The 27907-nt window shown below is 50.4% G+C and overlaps 1 protein-coding gene across 2 annotated transcripts in view; it reads left to right on the top strand.

The window, feature by feature from the left end:
- The window catches only part of LOC118229962 (kinesin-like protein KIF3C), a 32242-nt gene extending 10682 nt beyond the window's left edge, over nt 1–21560 (top strand). Inside the window, exons 2-9 of one of the 2 annotated variants that reach the window (XM_035422573.1) lie at nt 9596–9697; nt 12442–12564; nt 13415–13423; nt 14892–15010; nt 15708–15827; nt 18667–18775; nt 19887–20059; nt 21419–21560. In XM_035422573.1, the coding sequence (XP_035278464.1) occupies nt 9596–9697; nt 12442–12564; nt 13415–13423; nt 14892–15010; nt 15708–15827; nt 18667–18775; nt 19887–20059; nt 21419–21530 (867 nt within the window). In that variant the 3' untranslated portion in view covers nt 21531–21560. The remainder of the gene's footprint in view (nt 1–9595; nt 9698–12441; nt 12565–13414; nt 13424–14891; nt 15011–15707; nt 15828–18666; nt 18776–19886; nt 20060–21418) is intronic. The other variant, XM_035422574.1, reaches the window with a different exon arrangement.
- Nucleotides 21561–27907: the final 6347 nt, after the last annotated feature.

The following is a 27907-nucleotide window of genomic DNA, read 5'->3' as shown; positions in this document are numbered from 1 at the left end:
AGGAAGTGGAGTTCCATGTGAGGACCCATTAGGAGAGAATACTGTGAATGAATGAGGGATGAAATTGGGGCTTTATTTAGACTCTCTGTCTCTCTCTGGGTGTGCAGGCCATCTGGAGCGCAGCGCTCTCTGCGATTTCCTGGGGCCTGGGAACAGGCAGTCAGTTACTGGCAGCCATTTAAATGTTTACTGTTGCAATTACGGAATCCAAGCTGTGACACAAAAAGGGTGTACACCGGGCAGGGGGGCTGTGGATGTGCTGGATTCTGATTTGAGGGGAAGCCGGGTGTGTGTGGGGGGGGGGGGGTAACTTTATTAAGGATCCTCAAAACTAGCACCATAGCCCTCCTAACAGAAATCAATACAATTTAGTTTTTAAAAATTTCCTTTTTTTGATTTTTAAACAAAGGTCAGCTAATGATGGGTGACCTTCAGGACAGCTGTTAGGGGCGTGTATGTAATTTTTTGTGTGCAGCGCAGTGTAGGAAGGTTGTGGGTTTGGTGGTAAATTGTCCTCCCCCCTCCCCCCCCTCCCTTCACGCTGCCGACAGGCTCTCATTGCTGTAATAAGGAGATAAAGCACAGTCTCTATTTAATAACTGTGCTCTGAGGCAGTCCTATTTTTATCTGAGGCCCAAAAAAAGAAGCGAGAAAAAGGAGGGAAGTCTGGTGCGTTTGTGTCTTATTTAGGGGATGCATTGCGTCAATGTGGACGCTGCTCCCCCCCCCCCCCCCGCAAACCCCGCCCTCACAGCCAAGCCCCGCCCGTCTCTGAGACTGACGGCAGCTGCTGCGATGTGATTGGTGAACCGCAGGTTTGGTGTGAAGAGAAAGAAGCTTGCGCCCCCCCGATTTGTACACTTTTCTCACGAGGGGGCGTGGTCAGGGTGGGTGCAGCCGTGGAGGTACCGCCCCCTTCGCTTGTGAAAATCCAGAAAAGAATTGATCTTTATTGAATTTCCAGCCTTAATTTGCATTCATTAACGTCTTTAATTTTGTTTATTGATCCTTATTTTCATAAGCATTCTCTGCGTAGCGTACAGCGGTTTTTTTTGGCAGTGCTGGGTTAGGCCACGCCCCTAAAGGCAGAGGGGGGAGGGGCTGTGTGTTTCTGTCAGCTGTGTCCCGCGGGATCTGCGCAGGAGTGCGAGCGCATCGGCGCGCGGGGAGGCGGTGTGTAGCGGCACGCCGGAGGGGCAGCGGGGGCGGGGGTGGGGTGGGGTGTGGGGCTGGCGGGGGCAGGGGCGGGGGGAGTGGCATTGGGGGCGGGGGCGTGGGTGGGGGTGGGGGGAGTGGCGGGGGTAGGGGTGGCGGGGGCGGGCGCAGGGGTGGGGGGAGTGGCGGGGGTGGGAGTGGCATTGGGGGCGGGGGCGTGTGCAGCTATTCCCGTTAAGGCTCTGGCTCTGGGTCATAATGAGAGGGAAGGCGTTAATAGCGCCGTGGCGCACATGCTCAGGGACCCCCTCAGCCCGGGCGCGGGTTTGATTGACTCCGGCTTTGAAGAGTCGCCCCCTCCCCCCCCCCCCCCCCCCCCCCCCCTACCCCCCCACCCCCCGGCGAAGCCTGAGTGGGTTTTTATAATGCAGCCGCTCGCTCGCTCGCTCTGTCTCCCATCAGCCAGTGCAGCGGCACCACGCTCCCGCTCCTCGCTGGTTGGATAACCAGGTTGCCGGCGGTTACCAGCCCTGTCGTTCTTCTACTAAATAAAAAGGGGTGGGGAGTGGGCGGGGGGGGTGGGGAGCTGGTCCTGAACAAAAAGAGCTGTGGTGACGTTAATTAGTCATGTTAACATGGGGGGGGGGGGGGTTAAATGCAGCGTGTGGGTATAAAGGATGAGGGATGGGTGGGGTGGGGTGGGGAGGGGGGCAGGGGGGTCCGAGACAAAGCCAGCATTGTCAGCCTGGGCTACTGAATGACTGAGAGAGAGAGAGAGAGGGAGAGGGAGGGGAGAGAGAGAGAGAGAGCGAGAGAGAGATAGAAAAAGATGTGGAGGGAGAGAGCGATAGGGAGTGAGAGATGGGTAGAGAGAGAGAGAGTAAGAGATGGGGAGAGAAAGAGGCAGGGAATGAGAGAGAGAAAGATGCGGATGGAGAGAGCGTTAGGAGTGAGAGATGGGTAGAGAGAGGGCAAGAGAGAGAGAGAGATGGGAGTGAGGTGCTGATGAGGGAGGGGGGAGATTGGTACAGAGAGAATGAGAGGGCGAACAAGTGTTGGTATCAGAGAGAGAAAGAGAGGGGGCGGGGCATAGGATCAGGTTGCCAACTCCTGCTAATTAGTCACCAGATTTAGGGACTTTCACCGTGTCCTGGCAACCTTTACAGTCAGACGCTGCCGTGTTTCGTGTCATTTATTTTATATCTGTGACAGTTCATAGAAAATGAGGGCGAAAGAGAAATAGGTTTTTGCGGGAAGCTGACGGACGTTTGCTCACGAAGGTTAACAGTATCCTTGGGAGTGATGTTTTTGTCTCCAGCGATGTTGTTTAATTCTATGCCTTTAGGGCGACATTGGGAATAATCAATGAATACAATATTATGTTTCCTCTTTGCAGGTTAAACAGAGGGGGTTTTATGGATTCACTGAGATAAGCACGTGCATAACCTTCAGGGCAACCACGGATATTTTCTATGAGAAAAAATGTTGGAATGTCCCAGCTATTGTTTACATTTACAGAACAACTGCTGCTCTTCTTCAGAGCTGTTTGAAGCTCAATACTTGCAGTGAGGTTAGCCAAACACCAATATAGATACAATAATGGATTATAACGCAGTCAAAACAGTCTAATTATGAAACCCAATGCTTTAATAAAAAAAAACATATTGTTGTGCGCGTGAGCTATATTTAATGCAAAATATTAATAGAAGTGGATAGTAAAAGAGCTCTCGTATTAATAATGAAGAACACCAGCAGTTATAAGATCATTATGACTTGCCATTAGCAGCTATAAGGTGACTTTGAGGTTCCGTTAGGTGTTATAAGGTGACTTTGAGGTGCCGTTAGGTGTTATAAAGTGACTTTGAGGTGCCGTTAGGTGTTATAAAGTGACTTTGAGATACTGTGAGTGGTTATAAGGTGACTTTGAGGTTCCGTTAGGTGTTATAAGGTGACTTTGAGGTGCCGTTAGGTGTTATAAAGTGACTTTGAGATACTGTGAGTGGTTATAAGGTGACTTTGAGGCGCTGTGAGTGGTTATAAGGTGACTTTGAGGTGCTGTGAGTGGTTATAAGGTGACTTTGAGGTGCTGTGAGTGGTTATAAGGTGACTTTGAGGCGCTGTGAGTGGTTATAAGGTGACTTTGAGGTGCTGTGAGTGGTTATAAGGTGACTTTGAGGCGCTGTGAGTGGTTATAAGGTGACTTTGAGGTGCTGAGAGTGGTTATAAGGTGACTTTGAGGTGCTGTGAGTGGTTATAAGGTGACTTTGAGGCGCTGTGAGTGGTTATAAGGTGACTTTGAGGTGCTGTGATCGGTGATCAACCCGATCGGTGTTGTGCCGATCGGGTTGCAGATCTGTTCCGTTGCCGCCGCCGGTCCGGTTCGGTTCCGGTGGCCTCCTTAATATTTCACCGCCCGTCCGTGGGAGAGCTGTTGCCGGGGGATACGCTAGCTGCCCCGGGGCAGGAAGCCAGGGTTACCGTGGCGACGTTCCAGCCTGTCAGCCGATGGCAGGGATGGCTGAGAGATAATGAAGTAGGGGTGAGACAGTCGTGATGTCACAGCCAACTGAACAACGCTGACAGTGATTGGTGGACACTTTCTGCATTTACGTCTGCAATCCCTCTGGGAATTACCTGGAAGGAGGTATCCAGAAGGTATCCACCAATCACTGTTGGTGTTGCTCCATTGGGTTGTCACTAACAGACATCATGATTGGCCCCTCTCTGCTCTCTTCCAGTACGGTGACATCACGCCTATTTTAATCATCCCTGGGGGTGGCTGCTGGGCCACACGCCTCCACCCCAAAAGGTCTTTGGACCCTGTCCGTGAGGGACGGGGGTGAGTCACACCCAGGCCAACCCCTGCAGTGACTCACCTCTGAGAGACTCACCCCTCCGGTCACCCCTTCACTTTTGGGAGCGAGCTCCTTGTTCCTCTGCTGTGACTCTTTTCCTGTTTTTATTCCTTCTTGTTGCCTGAGGTGAGTTATAATAAGCCCACTCCCCTGGGTAATATCACTCTGATTTCAGCTACCGCTCCTCCCCCCAACCCCCCCTGAACCCCCCCCCCCTCCCCTCAGGCACAGGCCTTTAACTCCTCCCTCACCGTTTCAATTTAGCTTTATGCTTACCCAGAATTCCTTTGGGTTGCATTAAGCGACTTGCTGTTCTGTGATTGCCAACATCGTTAACTGCTCTCCATGTACAAATACGACATTATTATTTTTAAAAGTGTGTTGCTGCGGATTTCTGAAATGGAGCACATTGTGAGTCAATTTTTGCACTTTATTTATAAATATTTTATTATTGTTTATTATTGATTTCGCAGTCAGTGCTTGCACTTTGGGAGCAGGCCAATCCTATGGAAGTTAGCCAGGGAGATGAGGAGGATGTCTCTGTCTGTCTGGAGTCTGTCTGGTTGCGGTCGACCTCTTTGTGACGTGTTTTGTGGGCGGTTTTTCGGGTGGCCCTTGCTGATTGGTGCAGAGTCGGGGCGAGGGTCAGCCCGCGTGGACACGGGCGCTAGCCTGTGTTTAACCCCCGCTGCTGAGGTCGCGTTTCCTGGTTCAGGTTCCACTCGCCTCCGAACGGCCTTTTGTGCCAAAGTGCACCCTGGGGGGCGGGGGGGGGGGGGGGGGGTGGTCAGGAAAGGGATCGCAACAAGCGCACATCACGCCGCTGGAATGTCATGTGTGTTTTTCGCATCGGTGAACAATAGCCCCCCCCTCCCCCCCCCCCATCCCCAAACTTCATTACAACACCCCCCCCCCCCCCCCCCCACCCCCACCCCCCCGCAGCCCCTGGCCTCGGCTCTGTGACAAACAGCAGACAGACACGTGATGTCAGCGGCCTGAGGAGCCGGACGTCGGCGCGTGACTAGGTCAGAGGTCAGCTGGTGCTCCCTGCCGTCCAATCACTGCAGAGGATTTAAAACGGGACCCTGTGGACCTGCTGGTCTGAACTCTCAGCAAATAAACTCGACGCCGCTCGTTTTTCTAACTGTGACACTGAGAAAAAACGGTGCTGCTGTTTTTAAAAAAAATAATAATTTTCATATCCATTAGGTAAAAGTTTCCCCTTATTCATGCTTTTATCATTTATTATAGACATATTAATATCTGTACCCTCCGTGTTCAGGCAGGCAGAGACTGAATCACTGGTCTATGAAGTGTTTTAAAGTAGCTTTGATATTGCAAAGGGTTTTTTTTAATTGGTTTTGATGATGAAGAACCTTGGTCCCGATTTGTAATTGTGGTTAAAGAAAGCTGTTGAAAGTAATAACATTCTGCTTGAAATGTTCTGTGATTCTCTTGCTCGTTGGTGTCTTTATTAGAAGAGAGAGTTATGGTTAAGGTTAGAGAGCGTGGAGGACTGGGTATGTGTTAGTGTTACTGGTTCTGGGCCCTCGTACATTAACCATCTCTTAGCAGGAGTGCTGGTCTAGGATCAGCTTCCCCTGTCCATATCCTAACCTTATCCATTAGGAGCTAAAAGTCCAAACTGATCCCAGATCAGCTGTCCGACTCTGTGGCACTGTGTGAATATGGCCACATAACTCCTTTCCTTTGCACATTATAACTGCAGCTTCGCATCAGGTTTGATAATGACCCCCCCCAGTTTCCCACAATTCCCCCTGAGAGTGAGCGCAGTGTGGTCTCCCATGGTGACGGGGGCCCCTGGCGGAGGTTTGCCGCGAGCCAATCACAGGCTCAGACCGCTCTGTAGGTGAGACTCTCTTCTGTCTTCCTTCCTTCCTGTCGTACCCTCCAGAACATCTGAAAATCTGCCAGTTTTTTTTTATTGGCAGGTCGTTAGGGCGGTCTGTTGGCTGTGAAACGCACGAACCGCAGTGCTGTGTCAAGGGAAGGTTTTAGCTTTTAGGCATGTGTTTTTAAGGTGATAAACACTGTATGTGGAGTTCTTGGCGTCTAAGTGAGTCGTGTGAAAATGAGTGTTATGAGGAAGGAGGATTATGCTGTGGAATTAGCAGCTTAAATGCCCAGGGGGCGGGGTTTAGTGTGCAAGAGACCAGCCCCCTCATTCCTTAGAAGCATTCCTAAAGACTCCTCCACTGCATATATGCTCACACACACACAGACATAAACACACGCTCACACACACACACACACACTCACATGCTCACACACACACACACACACAGACATACTCACATGCTCACACATACACACAAATGCATGTACACACACCTACACACTCTCTCAGACACACACGCACGCATACAAACGCACACACACACTCTCTCAGACACACACACACACACTCATTCGCATGCACACACACACACACACACACTCAGACACACACACACACTCACACACTCTCTCTCACACACACACACACGCACAGCGCAGGTGATGTTGCAGCTGCACAGCTGAAAGTTCCGTTCTCCTCCTACTCAGGATCCCAGAGTTCCGCTTCTCTCTCAGGAGAGGCTCTCGTTTACCCATGATCCTTTGCTCTGCCACAGGCTCCTCTCCAGCAGCCTATTTTACACCGCTTAGGGTTTCAGAATTCCCATTTTAAAGATTATCCCCATTTATACAGCCGGAAATTTATTCAGGTTCACTGCTTCAGTCAAGGGGACCACAACGGACAACCCCACTCTGAATTTTAACTTGCAGCTGTCGAGTTTGGCTTCCAAGATATGAGAACTCGAGCCTCACATTGAGAGAGACAAAGAAGCAAAGAAGTCTAATCGTAAAAATAAAATCCAAAAATTTGATTAAAACAAGTCTGAAACATTATAGTTATAAACTGATGAAGTAATGAAATATAATTGTTGTTTAAAAATATGAAAACGGTAAGTTGGCTTATTACGCGCTCCGTGATATGGTAGTAGTAGTACACTCAGAAAAAGGCGGCATTTACAGTGCATATTTTTCACAGATTTTGTGATTAGAATGTTCTTCGCTGAACATGCCGATGTAACAATCACTGACTGTAATTGAAAGCAACGGAGCTCTTAGAATTCCAAAAAAAACCGGCTCTTCAAAGGGTTCGCTTTTATATTCGGATCTTATGAACGGCATATGTTCCAGCCGCGTCAGTCTGTCGCGTGCCACACAACAAAAAAGAGTTAAATTCTCGCCAGTCGGCTGGGGAGAGGAAATCCTAAATAACAAAAAGATGTGATGCGATAGTGAGCCTTTGATGCTCATCGTTTCCACGCGCTGTCGTCGGGCGATCAAAACGTGAGCGCGAGGAGGAATGCCTCCGATCCGTGTCCTCGGAGATGAATCGTTTCTTTTATGCGCAGTTGATGTTGCTTCCTTTTCTTTCTTCTTCTTCCACCACCAAGCGAACTGCGCGCACTTGAAACAAAGGACAAGTGCGGCGGTGTGCGCCAAAAAAATTATACACAGAAGCGCCTTGTTCTTCCAGCGCTGGAGCGTCTCTTATGTCCGTTTGTTTTCTATGTGAAGTAAGGAGCGCATCGGTACAACTATTTATGGTCATAATATTGTCTTGGGATTCCTGTACATTCATACAGTACATAGGGCTGCACATTCCACATGTTTATTTATGGACATGTGTATTTTATCCTCGCGCACGCGCGCACAGAGTTTTGTGGTTTAGATCCCATTTTGGGATGAGTCAAAGGGGGGCATTTTAGAGGGGACACTGACACCGCTGAAGAATCCCAGCATCAGCAGAGGGACAACAGGGGTCTTACTTCTGAAAGGCTCAAAGTGTTTCGCCTTTATCGTCACAACGACATGACGCTGGGGGAAATAATCCAGTCCTCCTCTGACCTGAACCAATCGATCTCGTCTCTTTCGGACCGATGTGACGTTGATGGTGTTGTCCAACCCCCCCCCCCCCCCTCCCGTCCCGAACCCGGTCCCCGGCTGGGACAGACCCTCGTGGTTAATTCCATTCAAAGTCACGTTACGTCATAATTTTCTCCTGCCATTTAGTCCCCACGGGTGGCTATCACGAGGCTATTTTGGCTTGTTTGACTAACTGTCAACTGACGGCAGTGAAGATCACGTTTGTTTCATTAAACACTGAGTAAGACAACTTGGAATGACATAAGGCTACTCAGTGTGATCTATTACGACCCGGCCATTTTTTTTGGTGTCTTGGCACGATTGTTAGGAAGTAACTAAGCCAACTTCAGCACCACTTCGGTGATAGACGGCCGCATGCGAATATTCATAACTCTAATATGAGCCGACCGTGCGGAGAAGGGGCGGGGGCGGGGGCGGGGGCGGGGGGGGGGGGGGGGGGGGGGCACAGACAGTGTCCGTTAAGCGGGCTTCCTGCCCGAGTCGCTTCATAAACAAGAGCCTCTTTCTCATTTTCTCACGCATCTTAACTGTTCTCGCGCAGTCCTGCCCCAGGCGAGGCCCGCGGCGTACAGGAAGATGGCGTAACGAGGATGATGTTTTAAAGAGTGAGAGAAACGCGGCGTCTTTCTCAGACGGCGTCCGCTCGGACTCTTAGCCCGTGACACATTCTCCCGTTGCGATTTAGAAAATTTCTTATAGAGTGGTGGAAAAAAAACAACAATCCTCAGTTGTTTATGTGCAGAGAAAAAATATCAACGAGCAGGGGATTTTATATGTGACATTTTGATTATGAGAAATTTCTACTGGGGAAAAAAATGGTGAAGTCAAAAAGCGCAGACCTGTCGTTCTGAAAAATGATCGCTGCAGAAGTGCCACTTTTGTGTCTAGTGTGGTTCAACTAACTGGCAAATGCAGGTGATTCATGTGACATGTTTTAAAATTACTTTCCGTGCTGTAGCATCTCTCTCACAAATGTGCGTGTGCGTGTGTGTGTGTTGCCAATGCAGAAGTCTAAAAGAAATATTTTCCCAGAACATTGTCTGTCAGCTAAAACATGTCTTCCAAACAGGGCCAGGATCCTCTGTCAAGCTGTAAAGAAATGAGCAGGAAACCTGTCTGGGCAGAAGCATCATTAGCGAGATTATCAGGCTCCCTGCAGAGGCAGCGCTCGAGATGTTTATATATCTGAGACAGCGGGTAATTAGAGCAGCGTAATCATTGGCTAAGATTGGCGGCGGGCTTCGGAAGGAGGCCGCCCGGCCCTCCTGAGACTTCCAACAAGCAGCATTAAGTGTCTTTGCTCGTGTTTTCTGTGCTGTGAAGGAGTTGAGACGCTGGCAGAATCTACAATAGTTGAGCAAAGTGCCGAATTCTGGGCAAAACGACAACATCAGCCCCAACGTCACTCAGTTCATGACGTGCGTGTATATCTAATAAGCCTGAACGTGTCCTGAGTGGAAATGAACAAAAAAGATTATCTACTGGTGTCGTGGATCTGAAGGCCTTTTCTCTCTCTCTCTCTCCCCCCGTCTCTCTCCCTCACTCCCTCCCTCTCTCTCTCTCTCTCTCACCCCTCTCTCTCCCTCTCCCCCCTCTCTCTCTCACTCCCTCTCTCCCTCTATCTCCAGGCCATGGAAAGCAAGCTGCTGGTTGGCGGTAAGAACATCATGGACCACACCAACGAGCAGCAGAAGATGCTGGAGCTGAAGAGACAGGAGATCGCCGAGCAGGTGAGACACTGCCTCTCTTCTTCTGTGGTGATTTCTCTGCGTGATCATACTGAGCACGCTCGCTGTGTTGTGCTGAGTGGAGCTGTTAGTCTAGCTCTGGCTGCAACTGATTTGGTCTACTTGTACTCCAACTGTGAGTGATGTGACTCTGTAGCTCTGGGTGCGACTGATGGGGTCTGCTTGTACTCAGACTTTGAGTGCAGTGACTCTGTAACTCCGGGGGTGATTCATGGGGTCTGCTACTCTGGATGTGATTGGTGGGGTCTGTTTGTGCTAAGGCTTAGTGATGTGACTTTCTAGCTCTGGGTGTGATTGATTGGGTCTGCTTGTGCTCAGAGTGAGAGAAGGACTTTCTAGCTCTGGGTGTGATTGATCGGGTCTGCTTGTGCTCAGAGTGAGGGAAGTGACTCTGTAGCTCTGGGTGTGATTGATTGGGCCTGCTTATGCTCAGACTGAGTGATGCTCCTCGAGCTTCGGGGCAGAAGAACCCATTACCACACTCTAGGGAGATCACTGTGGTGCATGTGGGTGACAGTCACTATTGTGTGTGTGTGTGTGTGTGCGTGTGTATGCATGAGATTGCTGTCTATGCTATGTATGAGATCCTTGTCACTGTTTGTGCGTTGTGTGTGTGTGTGTCTTTTCATATGGAAAATTACGAGCTGTGTGGGTTCATTGTGTGCACTCTACAACCTTGGCCAGGCCAAAGATGGGCATCTCACCGTAAATAATCAGCTTCCGGATGCTTCCGGAACAGATATCTCCCTGTTACCCTGGAGACTAGGAACATTTTGGCCTTGTGGCTCGAGGGGCGATAGCCATAGCCTCAGCCATAGCAATAGTGATAGCCATAGCCATAGCTGTAGCAATAGCCTTAGCCATAGCCTTAACCTTAGCCATAACCTTAGCCTCAGCCTCAGCCATAGCCATAGCCATAGCCTTAGCCTTAGCTTTAGCCTTAGCCATAGCCATAGCCTTAGCCATAGCAAAAGCCATAGCCTTAGCGATAATCATAGCAATAGCAATGGCCATAGCCATAGACTTAGCCATAGAAATAGCGATAGCATTGAGGTGCCTGGCGCGATTATCCCGCTGAATCAGCAGGGTAGCGTTACGCTGCCCTCAGTTCGGCGAGCTGTGCTCCCCGTTATCTCTGTTCGCCGGCTGAATCCCAAATCCAATTTCCGTTCCCGGGCCTCTATAATTGGCAGCCTGGGGGGCCAGGGGAGGCCTCAACTGACAGAGTCTCGGCCCTTTGATCACCTTTGAGTACGAAAAGAAAAAGAGTACGATCCAGAGGGATGAATAAATCATGAGCACGTCCAGGTCTGAATGTGCACTGTCAGCGTCCTTCCCCGTAACGTCTGAGCGTGTTTTTAATGAGCCAGCGCTTTGTTTACACGCACCAGCGCGATGCGTCTCATTCATACCGCGGCCGCCATTTGTAAAAAAAGGATCCAGTTCTCAAGGAAGCAGAGGTGGCGGAATTAAAGAGGCGAAGAGACAGAAGGCTGTGAGCGTGCTAACGTGCTAACGTGCTCCAGCGGCGAGTGCACGTTCCTGCAAGCTCAGCAGCGAAAGCAGCTCATCTGTGAAACTCTGTCTGCTCTCTCTCTTCTCCTCTGCATGGTCCCGCACTCCTGATTTAGTGTTCAGCTGGAGTGCCGCTCGCTGAATGAGGCTTGAATGTCAGTGAGCAGCGAGTTGGCTTTCAGCCAGTGCCAGGCTCACTGAACCTTAACTATGAGTGCCAGACTTACTGAACGTTAGCTTTGAGCGCCAGATTTGTTGTTCCTTAGCTGTGAGTGCCAGATTTATTGTACCTTAGCTTTGAGTGCCAGATATGTTGTTCCTTAGCTTTGAGTGGCAGACTTACTGAACGTTAGCTTTAAGTGGCAGGCTTACTGAACGTCCATCGCTGCTTCCAAAAGCCTGGCATGACCCCCCCGTGCTCATCGCTGCTACGGACAGCGCTGTTTACTGACTGGCGAAGAACGTTCCCAGGCTAGCGCCACGCTAACGTGCTGCAGGGGACGGCTTTTATCGCAGTCAGCAGAGGTGAAAATAAACTTCAGAAATGCAACATCACAGTCTAGACTGGTGGCCTTTTTGCAGTTTAATGCCTTGGCATAAAAAAAATCCATCCATCTATCCAACCATCCATTATCTATACCCGCTTGTCCTGGTCAGGGTCACAGGGGGTGGTGCTGGAGCCTTTCCCAGCGTTGCATGAAAAATGAACAGCACTCAACTTTCCCACACAGCATATGACTCTGTCCTGACTGTGTAAGGTGAATTGCTCATTGTTGACGATGATGTCACTGATGCGGTTCCCGTAGCGATGGTGTCACTGATGCGGTTCCCATAGCGATGATATCGCTGGCGTGCTTGCCCACAGGGCTTTTTCACTCTGGCTTTATTATGAGGAGTGTGATGTAGACACGCGGTAAGGGATACCTGCTTTCATGACCTCACGGCTGCGGTATTCCGACACGGTCCGGGCCAGCGTTCCCAGCCGGATCACCGTGCGTACAGTTCTCTACCCTTGTGGGAAAAAGGGGGGTGGGGGTGATTTCGCGTATGGAGCTTTCAGTGCCGCGCCCTTGCAGGTCAGTTTCATTTTACAGGCCTGTGGTGGTACTGGCGATACGGTTACGGGTACCGTGTGTGGCTGCGCTGCGTTGGCGGGTGTGGGTAGCGGGTGTGGCTGCGCGGCGGTGACGCTGGCCTGTACCTCCCCGCAGACGCGTCGGGAGCGGGAGATGCAGCAGCAGATGCTCCTGCAGGACGAGGAGACGCTGGAGCTGAGGGAGACCTTCTCCTCCCTGCAGCAGGAGGTGGAGCTCAAGACCAAGAAGCTCAAGAAGGTGAGGCCACACCCCTGAAGAGAAGCCCCGCCCCTTTAACTTACGCATCACAATCACACAGGCCTCAGAATCTTAGCCCCTCCCCCAGTACTTACGCATCACAATCACACAGGCCTCAGAATCTTAGCCCCACCCCCAGTACTTACGCATCACAATCACATATGCTACAGAATTCTAAACCCCGCCCCCAAAATTACACATCACAATCACACAGGCTATACATTCTTAGCCCCACCCCCAACACTTACACACCACAATCACACAGGCACCATAATCTTTGCACATATTATCCCAAAGCTCTGTCTCTGTGATGCTACACGTGCCAGTGTATGATGACTCAGAGTGACAGTGTTACAGTGGTGGTTATCACTCATTAATGTGTGTCCTGTGTCGTAATGATGGAGTGATCAATATGCGCTGAAAGACTTCTTTATTTAGTTTTTCATTTGCAGTAAAAATCTGGTGTACACGTCTGTTTCTGGGTCCTGTAAGAGGTCATTATGTTTTTTCACTCATTATGTTGAGAGAGAGAATCAAAAAGACACGTGTGCTCCAGGCTTGCATAGCAGGTTTCAGGTTCAACAAACGACGCTAAACAAAACTGGATAAATCTGCTTGGCTCATAGACATCCAGGAAGAAACGTGTTTAGCTCTAATGTGCACTCTGTGATGGCAGTTGACCCCTAAGGGGGGGTCAGTGGAGAGTGTGGTAACTCAATATTCCCGGCTAATCCGATTGTTCCCTTTCTGCCGTGTTCCCGGAATGTGTTCACCACGGTGACCCGGGGACCTCTGCCTGCCAACCTACGCTCCGGACAAACACACACACACGCTCCGCCACACTTATCAGTATAAAAAGGTTTGTTTTTTTTTGTTTTTTTACCTTTGCGATTTTTACAGTTTTCACACCATTTCCACATGACATCCAGCTTCCGCCCTATTGCCCCCCCAGCCCCCCCCAATCCTCCCGTCCCTCCCCAGCCTCTGCTGCTAACACTTCCTCGATTAATCTTTTGGAGGGGGGCCAGGTGTTCCCCATGGGATGGTACTCGGGCACCCTAACCTTTTCTCTGGAAGCTGTGATCATAACATTTTTCCCCACTCCTCACTAACACTCTCAACGGATTTGTGACTAACTCCGCCGGGAAATTCACGGCCTTCCCACAATGCACCCCTCCCCGCGCCCTTGGCTCGCATGGCCCCGTTACACGACCGTAACCCAAGTCTTCGTTCCCACAGTTTTAGGGAGAGGGAGACAGGAGAGCGGCTCTTACCGCTGAGAGAGCGAAGCTGTCTGCGGGCAGACTGTGTTGCTTTGTGGCTTCAGCGTTCACAAAAGGCTGTTGTGTAGGATCAGAAGGATGCAAATTATGGAAATTATTAAACTATAAAAATGAACGAAATGTCAGCCAATGAAAAAACTGTGCTTATAGGGCAAAAAAGTTACATCTCCTCTATCTATTTTCTGTTTCATGGAGTAATGTCCATTACCAGTTTAATGTCTGAGACACCTCATTAAAATCAGCACTTAAGATTGCGGAGTAAGCTCATTTTAGTGATGTGGAACTGCTCTCCTCTTAATTATCATTCGCGCTACGTCGTCCAATGCAGTTGGACCGTATTGACCCTGTGATTTTATGAGGATGGCGAAGAAATTAGAATCGCTGCCAAAAGCGAAGCTTAATGTCTCAGAATCAGAAAGAAAATGTGTCTGTCCCTGGTGGTGACATCACGCAAGCCTGTACGGGATATGAATATTCACAGATTCGGCTTCCTGTGCGTTCTCTATCCGCCCCCTGGGGTGAGTGACACAAACAGGAAAAACGACTCCTAACGGTCTTGACGTTTGTCTGTCACTGATGTACTAACATATTCCCCTCGTTGGTCATGTGACCTAAACCCCCGAATGCATGGAAAGTGTTTTTTTTAATGCACTGCCGTCGCCGTAACGAAGAGAATGTTTAATTATTCACTGGTATGTTTTTGTTGACGCATGCGAGATGACAGTCAGAGGGCAGTGAATGAACACATGAATAAAAAAAAAACCCTGTAGAAAACACAGTGAATGACTGAATGAACGGCACATGCAGCACGGCTGTCATCTCTTTTCTGGCTACGACACCCCACCCCCCCCCCTCCCTTGGCATTCGACGGCGCGTTGCCGCGGGTGACTGATCAGTTGCTAGGAGACCGTGGCTAGGCTAGGACGGGCAGGAATTGCCCTCGGAGGTTTGGCTTTCACGTTTGAGACATGGCCGCCCCCCCCCCCTCTCTCTCTCTCTCTCCCCGCCCCCCCCCCACCCCCACCCCCCGCCCCCGCGGCGCAGCTACACGCCAAGCTGCAGTCAGTGAAGGCCGAGATCCAGGACGTGAACGACGAGCACGTGAACGCGCGGCAGGAGCTGGAGCAGACGCAGAACGAGCTGACCAGGGAGCTCAAACTGAGGTGTGTGACCCCCCCCCCCCGTACCCACCGACACCTCTACCCTCCTAAAACACACACAGCCCCCCAGCACCCACCGACACCTCTACCCTCCTAAAACACACACAGCCCCCCGGCACCCACTGACACCTCTACCCTCCTCTCACACACGCACACACAACACATACACACACATACACATAGCCCCCAGCACCCACTGACACCACCTCTACCCTCCTCACACACACACACACACACACACACACACATATAGCCCCCAGCACCCACCGACACCACCTCTACCCTCCTCACACACACACACACACACACACACACACATATAGCCCCCAGCACCCACCGACACCTCCTCTACCCTCCTCACGCACGCACACACACACAAACACGCACACGCAGGGAATCTGTAAGATTCTTAACAAACCCTATCACACATTCCTGCATTTTAGCACTTTAAGGTGTGTGATCACAAATATGTGATTAGAATGTTCTGAACTGAACATTCTTAGGCTGATGTCACAGTCACTGCTGGTAACTGAAAGCAATGGAGTTCTAGAACACTGAAAAAACATTCCAAGAAACCTACTCTTCAAAGTGCAATACTGTCTCAGTTAGGTCTCCACTGTCTCTGTTATGTCTCCACTGACTCAGTATTGTCTCAGATGTGTCTCTGCTGTATCTCAGTATCTGTCTCTTGCCTCTGCAGGTACCTGATCATCGAGAACTTCATCCCTCCCGAGGAGAAGAACAAGATCATGAACCGGCTGGTGTTTGACGCTGAGGAGGACCAGTGGAAGTTCCAGCCTTTCGTTCAGGCGGATGACAGGTCAGTGCTAGGCTAGGCTAGGCTAGGCTAACGTGTCACGCTCACTGTTGGGCGATGACAGATCAACCACTGATCTAGAACATAACGCTGCCGAGAACCTGGCAGAACCAATCAGATTGGTATCTGGTATCTCTGCTAAAGAGGAGCTTTTGCTCGCCGCGTGTCGCACGCTTCCTGCTGAAGGTCACAGGCACACGCCCCCCCCCCCCCCCCCCGACAGGATGCAGGCAGGAGGTTGCCGTGGGAGACACACAAGTGCGAGAGAGAGGGAGAGAGAGAGAGAGGAACACCACCAGTGTGGCAGGAGGAAGAGGGCTGGGGGAGGGGCTATGAGGTCTGGGGGTGGGGCTGGGATGGTTGAGGGTGTGGTCAGGGGGCTGGGGGCTTGGCTGTGTGGGTTGAGGGACAGGGCCAGGCAGAGCAGAGGGGAGGGGGGTGCAGTGGAGCTGAACAAGAGGGACACGAAACAGTCATTCATTTAAAAAAAATTTTTTTTTTAACATTTTCTCCCCGAACAGTGTAGTAATTGAACCCTGTACTCAATTAGTGCAGCGCTGTGTCTCGCTGTCTCTGTGCCGAAGACAATCAGCCTCTTTGTCAGAGTCCTTGCTTTTGGAGGAGAGGAGAATTCCCCCCCCCCCCCCCCCCCCCCCCCCCCCCCCACACGAGCGGTCGATTCACAAACGCTGGAGTTCACATTCAGGCCCGCAGCACGTTGCCGTGGGTTTCGTAACGCTCGTTTTATACACAGTGATTTTCGGGGTTAGTTTTAGAGTTTAATGTAATTTTCAGGGTTCACTTAGATTTCAATGCGATTTTGGGGGTTAATTTTGATTTGAATGTGATTTTTGGGGTGCACGTAGCGCATTTTTGTCCTTGTGTTGTGTGGGTTTCTCTGGATCTTTCATAAAGGCCCTTTTGAGTGCAGTTTAGCCGTCTGGCTCTCTGCCCGTTCCCAGTGAGTCCCCCCAGAGTCAGGCACATCCATGGACACCCCCGAGGGGCCGAGGGGGGGGGGGGGGGGATGGGTTCCAAATCAAGGGAGCAGACGTGCCCAAGGCCCCCGAGCCAAAGTTCACTGGTAGCAATTTGTCAGGGATTGTCACTGTTCCTGTAAGGGGGGGGGGCATGCGAAAAATTCAGTTCAGTTTTTTTTGTGTGCTGCAAAAATGAGACAAGTCTATGTATTTGCTTGGGTGAGATCTCAATTTCTGTTGTGTAGCAGCTGTAGTTTGTCTAGCATGACGCTAATGTTCTGCGGTGTTGAGGTTTGCTCTGTTCTGCCGTGTGTATGTGCCTCTGATTCTGATTGCCAAATTAATTCATTTCCGTCAATTAATGATCACAGGCTACCTGGTAAAAAAAAGGAAAAAAGAAAACCTTTTAATGGGTTTCACGCACAATTCTCTGAACAGTAGAATCCAAAAAGAAATGTCAGATCTGTTAATTAATTCACGGAAGTAAGGACCCTGTGAACAAACCGAACGAGAACGCAGTCAGCATGACCAGGCCCCCGTTAAATCCGGGCGCTGTGCGTTTTGATTTTGGGGAATGGGCGACCTCCTCTCCCCGCACGTAGCGGGTTCCTCGGGCCAGGCCGGTGTTGCCGGGTAATGAGCAGAGCGGAGGATTGATTGAAACGCCTCCTCTCCTCTAATGAATCTGGAGTTCGGCCAGATTCCCCAGGCAGAGGAGGTCAGCTCGGACGCGCAGTGAAGGGGCTCCTCAATACTGCACACGCTTGTTAAATTTCGCAGTAACGTAGACTGCCCTGGTAGCGCAGACCGCCCTGGTAGCGTAGACCGCCCTGGTAGCGCAGACCGCCCTGGTAACATAGACCGCCCTGGTAGCGCAGACCTCCCTGGTAGCGCAGACCTCCCTGGTAGTGCAGACCGCCCTGGTAGCGTAGACCGCCCTGATAACATAGACCTCCCTGGTAGCGCAGACCGCCCTGGTACCGCAGACCGCCCTGGTAGTGTAGACCGCCCTGGTAACGTAGACCGCCCTGGTAGCGCAGACCGCCCTGGTAGCGCAGACCGCCCTGGTACCGCAGACCTCCCTGGTAGCGTAGACCACCCTGGTAGCATAGACCGCCCTGGTAGTGTAGACCGCCCTGGTAGCGTAGACCACCCTGGTAGCGTAGACTGCCCTGGTAACATAGACCGCCCTGGTAGCGTAGACCGCCCTGGTAGCGTAGACTGCCCTGGTAACATAGACCGCCCTGGTAGCGCAGACCGCCCTGGTAACGTAGACCACCCCGGTAACGTAGACCGCCCTGGTAGCGTAGACTGCCCTGGTAACATAGACCGCCCTGGTAGCGCAGACCGCCCTGGTAACGTAGACCACCCCGGTAACGTAGACCGCCCTGTTGTATAACGGAAGAATTAGGCCGTTGTTTTCTGTTCTTTAGCCCACTTGTGGTTGTGTTATTGTTTTTTTTTTTGTCTTAAAGGCCATAAATCAGATGTCCTGTTTGCTGGGGGTTTTGTTGTCTGTTCTTCTTCAAGGGGGGGGGGGGGCAGGAAGGGGGGTGTCAGTATTGTCCTTTCAGGGGGGTTTTTTTGAGACGTGGATTTTCCTGAGTGTGCATCTTCAGTTTTTATTTTTATTTTTTCTCTTCTGGTTGTTTTGAATTACAGCGTAAATGGTTTAAAATGTGGGCGCGTGGATCCGTGCTGTGGAATGCCCCCCAAACCCCCCCCCCCCCCCCCAGGTGGAACGGACTGCGTGTCATTTTCAATAGAGTAATTACCGGGTGTAATTACCACAGAAGTAGGTTAAACCCCCCCCCCCCTGCTGAACGCCCACCCCCCCCCCTTTTTTTTCTTCTTCTTTGCAGTAAATCCGTTCAGATGAAGAGAAGGCCTACCTCTGCAGTGGGGTACAAGCGGCCAATCAGCCAGCACGCTCGGGTTGCCATAGCGATGGGAGCTCACTCCAGATACCGGGTAGGTGCTGGGCTGATGGGCTGAGGTTTTTTTTTATCTGGAAGAGGTGGGGGGTGGGGTGGGGGGCTGGGGGGGGGGTAGGTGTAGGTCGGTGGGGGATTGTTACGATAACGTAGGAGTGTGTAGTCGCTGTTCGCTGTTCAGAATCCTTTTATGAAACCGTGGCCTGAAATGAGGGATGATTTTCCTTCTATCCCAGAAAGCTTTTCAGCCTGGTTATGAAAAAATAGATGTCTAGAGTCTGCTGATGGGGGTGGGGGGTTATAAAAATGTTAATTTATCTGCGGGTACTTCACATGTGTAGCTGTTATTAATCCAGTGGATATGAGGAACTGGACTTATACTCTGCGGGGAAAAGAACGCTTTTATTATTATTTTATTATTTAGTAATTTTTGAATTGCAGTTTTCCCTCCCTCACCCATCTCCTTCTTGAATTCAAGACCTTTGCTTCTCGAGTCTGCTCACCTACGCAAGGAGCACTTACAGCTAAATCAAAAGAGAAAGAAAAAAACGGCAGTTTAGAACGGTGTGATGTCACAGCCATTGCCGTGGTTACGTCGCCACGGCAGCCTGCATTCCGGAAGGGATGCCGGTGATGTGTGGCTGTGGGTAACATGGCCGCCTCCTCACAGCAGGAAGGCTGAGGGAAAGCAGGCTTGATGCTGAGGCATTTCCTCTGCTGACGACCCCGTCCCTGCCGCAGAGGCTCATGGGAATGGTATTTTAGCTATGCGTCCCCCGGGATGCTGGTTTGATGGGATTTTAACTGAAGTTATATATAGATAAGGGGAGCTGGCTGAGCCCTGCAGGCAAACTGACCTCTTATTCATTCACACGCTCACACATTCAGACACTCACTCACTCACACACCCATTCATTCACTCACTCACACACTCACCCATTCCCTCACTAACTTAGTCACTCACTCACACACTCACTCACTCACCCACCCACTCACCCATTCACCTATTCACTCACTCATTTGTTCACTCCTTCCTTCACTCACTCACCCACTCATTCACTCACTCATTCACTCATTCACTCATCCACCCATTCACTCACTCACCGTATTAACTCCTTGTGATTTTTGGCCCTTCTGACTCCCCGTAGGCCGAGAACATCATGTTCCTGGAACTGGACATGACTCCGCCCACCACCTTCCACCTGGACTTCCTGAAGCCGGAGCAGGACCTGGCGCTGCAGCTGGGCCGGGACCTGCTGCTCGACAACGCCTCCTACAGGGAGAGGACTGCCGCTGCGCGCGTCCGCAAGTCTCGCTCCTGGTGAGCGCCTTTTACCGCACAGCGAGAGTCTAACCGGTTACCGTCTGCCGCTTTGCCACCAGACATCAAAACATTTAGTAATTTCATCTTCTGAATATTTGTATAGCGCTTATCACAGAGAGCTGTCACAAAGACACTTCAGAGAGCAGCAAGGCAAGAAACAAATTCACGAAAAAAGGAATTTCCCTCTCAACCCAGGGAGCAGTGACATCCGCCAGCCAAAAATAGACCTTTGGACGGTCGTGTCATTAAAGACATTGTTAAATTATTAAATTATTAAATTATTAAATTATTATGGGAGTCGTGGCCTTGGCACACCTCTTTAAAACTGCGCACCCCTCTTTAAAACTGCGCCCCCCTCTTTAAAACGGAACTCCGCTCCGTTGCTCTGGGGACTCGGGCTGACAGGTGATAAAGAGAAGCACGGCGCTAATTGACGGAAGCGCTATCGGGGATTAGCTCGACACGCTAACCACGCGTGCACCCGTCCCGGGGGGGGATCCTTAATCTCCCGCTAATGTCCTGCGTGTCAGACGCCACCCGTTACTCTGTTTGACGTTAATTAGGGCTCTTTATTCGGCTGAGCTGTGTGTACCTGTGGTTTACCCCACCTCTGTAACTCATGCGTCCCGTAGCTCTGGTCCACATTGGGGCCCGTTGGGGTGTTTGCATTGGGTGCTCTTCCTGCTGCTAGGGGTGTTAGATTTGTCATCTGTCCGTCAGATGAGGTGCTAAACTGAGGTCCTGACCCCACTGTGGTCATTAAAGATCCCCGGGCACTTTTGGAAAGACTAGGGCATTAACTCCAGTCTCCTGGTCCAAATCCTGGTCCAAATCCGGCCACCTAGTCTCCCCTCTACCTCTTATTGCTAATGCTCATTTTGACGCTGTCTTGGAAAGATTAAATTTGTGAGCCCTGTGATTTAATTAGAATACATTTTTAAATATCTAATTATTAATTAGATATTAACATGTCCTCATGTTAAAACCCAGGAAACATCTGCAGCCCCTGCAAAACATTTTTTTACATGTTTTGTTTTTATCCCATAAAGTAACCAGTTGGATTGGATCATGTCATTGTACAGTGTTCTTTACCCGAGAAAGCAGCTGCACTGCCAAGCAGCTGACGCTAATCGCTTTGCTACAGATGCCACCATCCGCTGCTGCAGTCCCTCCAGTGCTGGCAGCTGCTAGCCATCTAGCTCCGCTCCTTCCTTTGTTTACGTTAACCACTTCCTGTTTGTGAAGAGAAACTGCGATGTGATTGGCTGCGTGCTCTCACAGCGGGCACGCCTCATTGGTGGATCTGCCGGCTCTCGTAACGTGACCCCCCCCCCCCCTTTGTTTTCTCGTCCGCAGGTGTCAGCAGCCCTGCGGGATCTCGTCCTCCTCCTCCATGTGTTCCCTAAACTCAGGGGCGCAGTACCTGCCCCACAGCCAGGGGGCGACAGCCACCTCATCTCATCCGTGAAAGGGACAGCCCCAGCCCCCCCGCCCCCTGCCCCCCACCCCCCCCCACAAGGAGCGCTGCTGCTGCTGCTCACAGCTGGGTTCAGTGTTTTTCATTTGCGTCTGTTCACCCGCCCCCCCCCCACACCTCACCACCCCCCCCCCCAAAAAACATGGGAGCAGCAAATCGCTCGTTCTTTTTTTTCCTGCTCGTGTTCAGCGCTGAAAGGACCGTGCTGCTCTCTGAGGAGACTCTTGTTTTTATTTTGTTCATTTTATTTTAATTTAAAAAATTTTAAAAGACTCAGCCAGTGGCTTCCAGTGCCCTCCCAGTGCGGGAGGTCATGTTATTATATTTCACGCTGATTAGCATGTGGTCCTGCCCTGGATATGAAGACAACAACAAAAAAAGAAAATGGGAAAAAAAAGAAAGAATGAACCTGAACTTCACTGTTTCCAGTAGCTAGTGGCTAAGCGAATAGTCTCACTTTATTTAAAAAAAGGAAAAAACTGAGGAAATGGTAAGCTTTTTTTTTCTTTTTTTTTTGTTGGGGGCGTTCATACATAGTCGTGACTGCTGGCAGAAGATCAAAGCTTCAGCCAACACGCTGTTGGTTCCCATGGCAATTTAATGCCTGTTTTCTCTAAATCCTCGATAAAAACAGAGAAACTCTTGGGGGACAAAAAAAGCACCACAGACCTGAAGTCACTTGAAATTTCACGTCAGACAACTTCTCTACCATCACAGTTCTCAGCTTATCGGCCTAAATGGGCTTTAGGGTCGAATACAGGACAGCTAAAATTATTATTATTATTTTTATTATTATTGTTTACAGTTGCTCTGCATAGATTACTCTTCCATGAATGTATGCATTTTGTTTCATAACCTGATGACTGCACGCACAGAACAGGTCTTACCTGCTTATAAGGCCTGAGTCCAGTGTGCCAGGCAGTGTACAGTAAAGCTGTAAGAGGGTGAATGTAGGTGAGATTTCGGTTCATCAACCCTGTTTTCTCTTTTTCCCTCTCTCTCTCTCTCTCTCTCTCTCTCCCCCCCTCTGTCCCCCTCTCCTCCCTTTTCCCTCTCTCTGCCACTCTCTCACTCTCTCTCTCCCACTCTCCTTCACTGTTGAACCTGCCTGGAGTAAAGCACACAGACCACAATACTCACGGACATGCTGACCGTGCACGTCAACAGAAAAAGAAAACACTCAGTCGTCTGTCGCTAACTGCCGCATGTTGTAGTTAATAAGGACCAGGTTCGCTTGACCAGAACATTCATTTTCTGGGACATTTTGGATGTAGAATCATATTTTTCATCCTAACATTTTTCATTCATTCCAGCAGCTGCCAAACTAACGTTGTCTGAGAGACTCTATACGATGTGACAGGATTAAACTGGTTGCAGGACCTTGTGGATGAAGCACATTGTAATCACAGGGGGCGGAGCCTGGGCCCTCATTTCATGGGGACCTTCTGGCACGGCGGTGATGCTGAAATGACCGAATGATCGATAGATTAACTATCTTCTCACTGTCCGTGCTGAATCCCTCCCCTGGTTTTCAGGACCTGGAGAAAACCCTGACACACTGATGCACGTATGCGACCACCAGCGGGGTGGGCGGGGTTAGTATGATTCCAAGGGCCTTGACTGACAGGGGCCCTCAAAAAATTGTGGAGGGGCGGGGTGGCCTGGGGCGGTGGTGACAAGATTGGGAGACATGATCTCCCAAATGTGATCTCTTTTCAGGAGGCCCTAAATCCCAGCTGGAGCCCCTGGATGTGACAAACACGAATACTAACACAAGTACTTACAGCGGCTAAAGCTTTAGTCAGTGATGACTTCCTTATTTATTGTCCCTTTACAACAACAAAAACAAAAAGAGAGAAATGGATTAAGAAGCAAGCTTTCTTATCTCCTGTCTACCTACCTAACGTGGGGTGCGTATCGTCTTTGTGATAATGAGAAGGCCTTCAAGCGGGCCTGCGTTGGGCCTGCGTTGGGCTTTGGAGCGGGCCTGCGTTGGGCCTGCGTTGAGCTTTGGAGCGGGCCTGCGTTGGGCCTGCGTTGAGCTTTGGAGCGGGCCTGCGTTGGGCCTGCGTTGGGCTTTGGAGCGGGCCTGCGTTGGGCCTGCGTTGGGCTTTGGAGCGGGCCTGCGTTGGGCCTGCGTTGGGCCTGCGTTGGGCCTGCGTTGGGCCTGTGTTGGGCCTGTGTTGGGCCTGCGTTGGGCCTGCGTTGGGCCTGCGTTGGGCCTGTGTTGGGCCTGCGTTGGGCCTGCGTTGGGCCAGGATGTTAACTGAGTGATTGTTTAGCGGGCGCCTGGCTTGTGAGCTTGCGGGTCTGGTTGTGAAACTGAACACCGCCCCTCTCTCTGCAAGCGAAGACGAGCCGGACCTGCTGAGGGGTAGTTTGGCTGCGGGGGAGTTGGGGGGTGGGGGGGTGGGGGGGTGGGGGGGTGGTGGGGGGGGAAACGGATGAGTTTTGGATTACGCCAATTAATAAAAGAGAGGTTAAGAGGGGCGATGTCGGCGGGGAGGAGAGGAGCGAAGGAGTGAATTATTGATGTAGTTCTGTTTTTTAATCGCGCCCTCTGTGCGGATTTGTATTACCACTAAGCGCCCCGTTTGGGCAGACGGGTAAAACGTACGGATCCTCCTCTCCCTCTCTCTCTCTCCTCCCCTTCTCTCTCTCTCTCTCCTCTCCTCCTTCACTCCCGTGTCACTTTCATTTCATCTCCCGGTTTGGGGCGAGGGGGGTAGAGTTACGCACTCCGGCAACTGTAGATGTGACCCCTGCGCCGAACAGGGGGCCGCCTCCGGGCATCTGTCTGTCACTCAGGTTTGGTTGTCATGACGACGACGTCACGAGTCACGTGATTGGGCGAGGGCAGACCAGGCTGCACCTGTGCAGTCGAGTCTAAATTTTGCGATTTGCGAACAGAACTAAGCGGAAAATGTAGAAGCTTCGTTCATAACGTTAGGAGTGGTTTTATTGCGGGTTTGGGGTGTTGCCATCTGACATTGGGGCAGTTGATACTTATTGCTGTAGTATGAGGCTTCACGAACCCCGGAATGGGCGGGGGACCCAGTCTTCTACGCGGAATCGATGGCAAAGATGGCCTCACGTTTTGCCTTCTTGCCCGAACCTGCAGAAGTGTGTCAGAAACGTTCAGATCTTCTGCGCTGTGCAAGCCAAACGCCAGGTCAGAGTTACAGCACAGCAATGGGGGCGGAGTCTTTCGGACATGTGAGCACCAATCAGCACAGGGCCTGCGGACACATGACATGTGAGCACCAATCAGCACAGGGCCTGCGGACACATGACATGTGAGCACCAATCAGCACAGACCGAAAATGGCCTCGGGCACCATTAACGGGAGCGTTTGCGCTACGATGCCTTACGAATCTGCCAGTACAGGAATGACAGGGTTTAAAGCAGAGGGGTTTGTTGTTGTTCTTTCAGATGAAATGGTGGTGTTGTTTAACAGGTCTGGGAATTCTGGGAAGTTTTTTTGATGTTTGAAAATGTGCCTAGAATGGCGGTTGAGCAGGGTGATGCTTTTAATGGTGGAAAAGGTGTCTGTGGCCGATTGCGGCGTGTTTGTGTTTGGGAGGCACAAAGAGAGCTTAAATTTCGACATGCAATGTAATTTTAAAAACATAATTTAGAACAACAAGAGAAATTGCCATTTTTTCAGTGCTGTTGTTGTCGTGGAAACTGAGCCCAGCGCTGTGGCGTTCTGTGGTGAAAGTGTTCAGTCTCCTTTTCCCCCGGCAGCCTTCAGGTGAAGGGTGTCAAATGAACACGTCCGTCACGGCTGATTGACGCCTGCCTGTTCTCTGTCATTCTGGTTCCGGTGTCAGGTGACCAGTCGTCTCCTGGGCTCATACTCTAGTCCCAGGATCCCCAGCATTCGCTCAGCATGGAGGGATTTCAATGCCCGTTCTTTACCTGGCAAGTCCTGTTAACAGGCGAGTACCTACCTGGCACAGTCTGCCCACCATTGGCACTGCCATCAGTCCCCTGGCATTTTGGAAACGGGCACTATGGCGGTCCTCTAGTGGGCAGTTTAGGCAAAAGAATCTTGATGAGGATCAGCCTTTAACCCTTTGAAGAGTAGCATTTGTTTGGAATGTTTTTTTTTTTGAGCATGTGTTCTAGAACTCCGTCGCTTTCAGTCACCAGCAGCGATTGTGACATCAGCGTTAGAATGTTCAGTAAAAAGAGCATTCTAATCGCATATATTTGTGACCTCACATCCTCAAAGGGTTAAGAGAATTCTAAATGGCTGGCGGTCTGCGATAGCCCTGGTGGAGCAGCAGCTGGCGGGATGGCTGTCTGACAGGTGGCAGATTTCGGAGTCGCTTGCTGCTGCTGTGATCCCGTTGTGCTTGTGTTGCCGTAGTACCCTCCTCTTGGTGCAGAATGTGTTCATGAAGCCTGGGTCTTCATATAAACTTGTTTCTTCTGTTTCGTCCTCCATGTAGTTGGAGAGCACGCGTCTAATCGGGTGTAACGTGAGTGTCGGTCACAGGGTGGGGTGGAGCTGTGGGCAGAGTACCTGCAGTCGTAGAGGGGGGCTGCAGGTTTGAATCCCAGGCCGGGGCACGGCTGCAGTACTCTGGGGAGGCAATGGCTGTAGACCTGACCTGCTTCAGTGAGTGTCCGGCTGTAAAAGTGTAAAAGGGTAAATATGCAAACTGTAAGCTACCTGTGTGTGAATGGCCTTGGCTGTGGACGCACCTGTAGAGTGAATACGTTGTGTAACCTAATGTGTCTCACGGGGGCTGTAATACTAATGCCAGGTCTTATGGAATATGTGCGTCTGTGTGGTTGTGTTATTGCTCAGTGGCAGACAAAATTTAATGAACAAAAAAAATTATTATAATTAGCCAGTATATAATTTCAAAGTATGTGTCTAGATATGCATTTTGAACATGAGATAGTTACTCTTGTCCTATTTTCTGCCTAAGATTGACCTCCCCCAACAACACACACAAACACACACACACACACACGTTTGCTGATGCGTCCAAAAAATGCTTGGTTGCTCTAGAGGGTGAGTTTGAAGAAGTGCGCGGATTTGACCACACACACTGCACAGAGTTTTGTTCACAGAGGGTGGTACCGGTCCACCCAGGCCAGTGATCCTGTGGCAGTATGATACTACTATTACGATACTACTGATTTATTTAGCGTCTTTTACACTGTTCAGATTATCAGGTTCCTTTCCTCGATGACGATTGTAGTCCTTCCTGGGTGTGGCTACACCACATTATCCAATCGTGAGGCAGATAATCTCACTGATTGGCAGGCACATGGGATTTTAATTAACTAATTAAGTTTGTTTGGAGGGGTTAGGCCTTTGCTGTGCGCACTACCACTGCCTGGACTGCCGTGGCGGTTGGCCTAAATGCCGTCTCTGTCTGGTGTTTTAGTTCTGCGTGTGCGTCATCGAAGGGACACGGGCTAATAAAGCATTTTTATATCAGCTGTTCGGTGCGACCGGCTCCTCTGCAGAGGTTCGGGGCTGCCATACTTCACACAGACAGAATATTATCTATCGCTGCTACTCTGGATACGGAAAATAGGCCAGAGAGAAACGGTAGCGCGGTTAGGCCTGGTCCGCGTCGGCTTCTGTACCACGGCTGCAGGACTGGCCATAGCAACAGCAGACCTTCCTTCTCTGTCAGTGCGTTGCGTCACTGAGAAAACTCTAGAGCCACAGCTGACACAGGCCTTGGAAGGTTGGACGCATCGCTGATGATGTCACAATCAAACCAGGAATCCGAAGGCATGGGAGGGGGAGTGGGGTCATGTGACTGTAGGAATTGTTACCTTTATGATGTCACTCTTCAGTGCGTATAAATGATCACTTTTCTTCTTCTCACTTCCTGGTTGTACAACTGACCTGAACGGGCTTGAGAAGAACCCTTGCCTACGCGCTTGCAGTCTCAAAAAGCTCTTTGGTTTTTTATTTTTATTTTGTGTGTCCAAAACTTAATTCTGTACTTGACTTGGTAAATGTAATTTAATTGTTGTAATCATGTCACCAGAGAGGACAAGGTACACAACTTCCTCCGTATTACAACTCCGCACAACCGCAAAACTAAACCGCGTAACTAGCAGTCTGAATGGTCTCGCAAGCAAGCAAAATGTACACAATGCATTGTATATACTTCTGAATGTTCTTTTGAATGAAAAGAAAAATGTTCACATTTTTTTCTGTAAAATACTAGGGCTTTACTATTAACTGTGTGTAATTTTTTTTTATGTTGCGGTCTTCTTTGCTGTATGCCTTTTTTATTTTTATTTTTTAATTAATTCTCCACTTTGGTCTGAAATGTATTGTGAGTGTTGGTGGCAAAAGGAAAAATCCGGAACTGGAGTCGAACTGA

This window comes from Anguilla anguilla, chromosome 6 (genome assembly GCF_013347855.1).
Source record: "Anguilla anguilla isolate fAngAng1 chromosome 6, fAngAng1.pri, whole genome shotgun sequence".
Classification (NCBI taxonomy): Eukaryota; Metazoa; Chordata; class Actinopteri; order Anguilliformes; family Anguillidae; genus Anguilla; species Anguilla anguilla.
The sequence above is the reverse complement of the archived record's forward strand: the minus strand, read 5'-3'. Positions and strand labels throughout refer to the sequence as shown.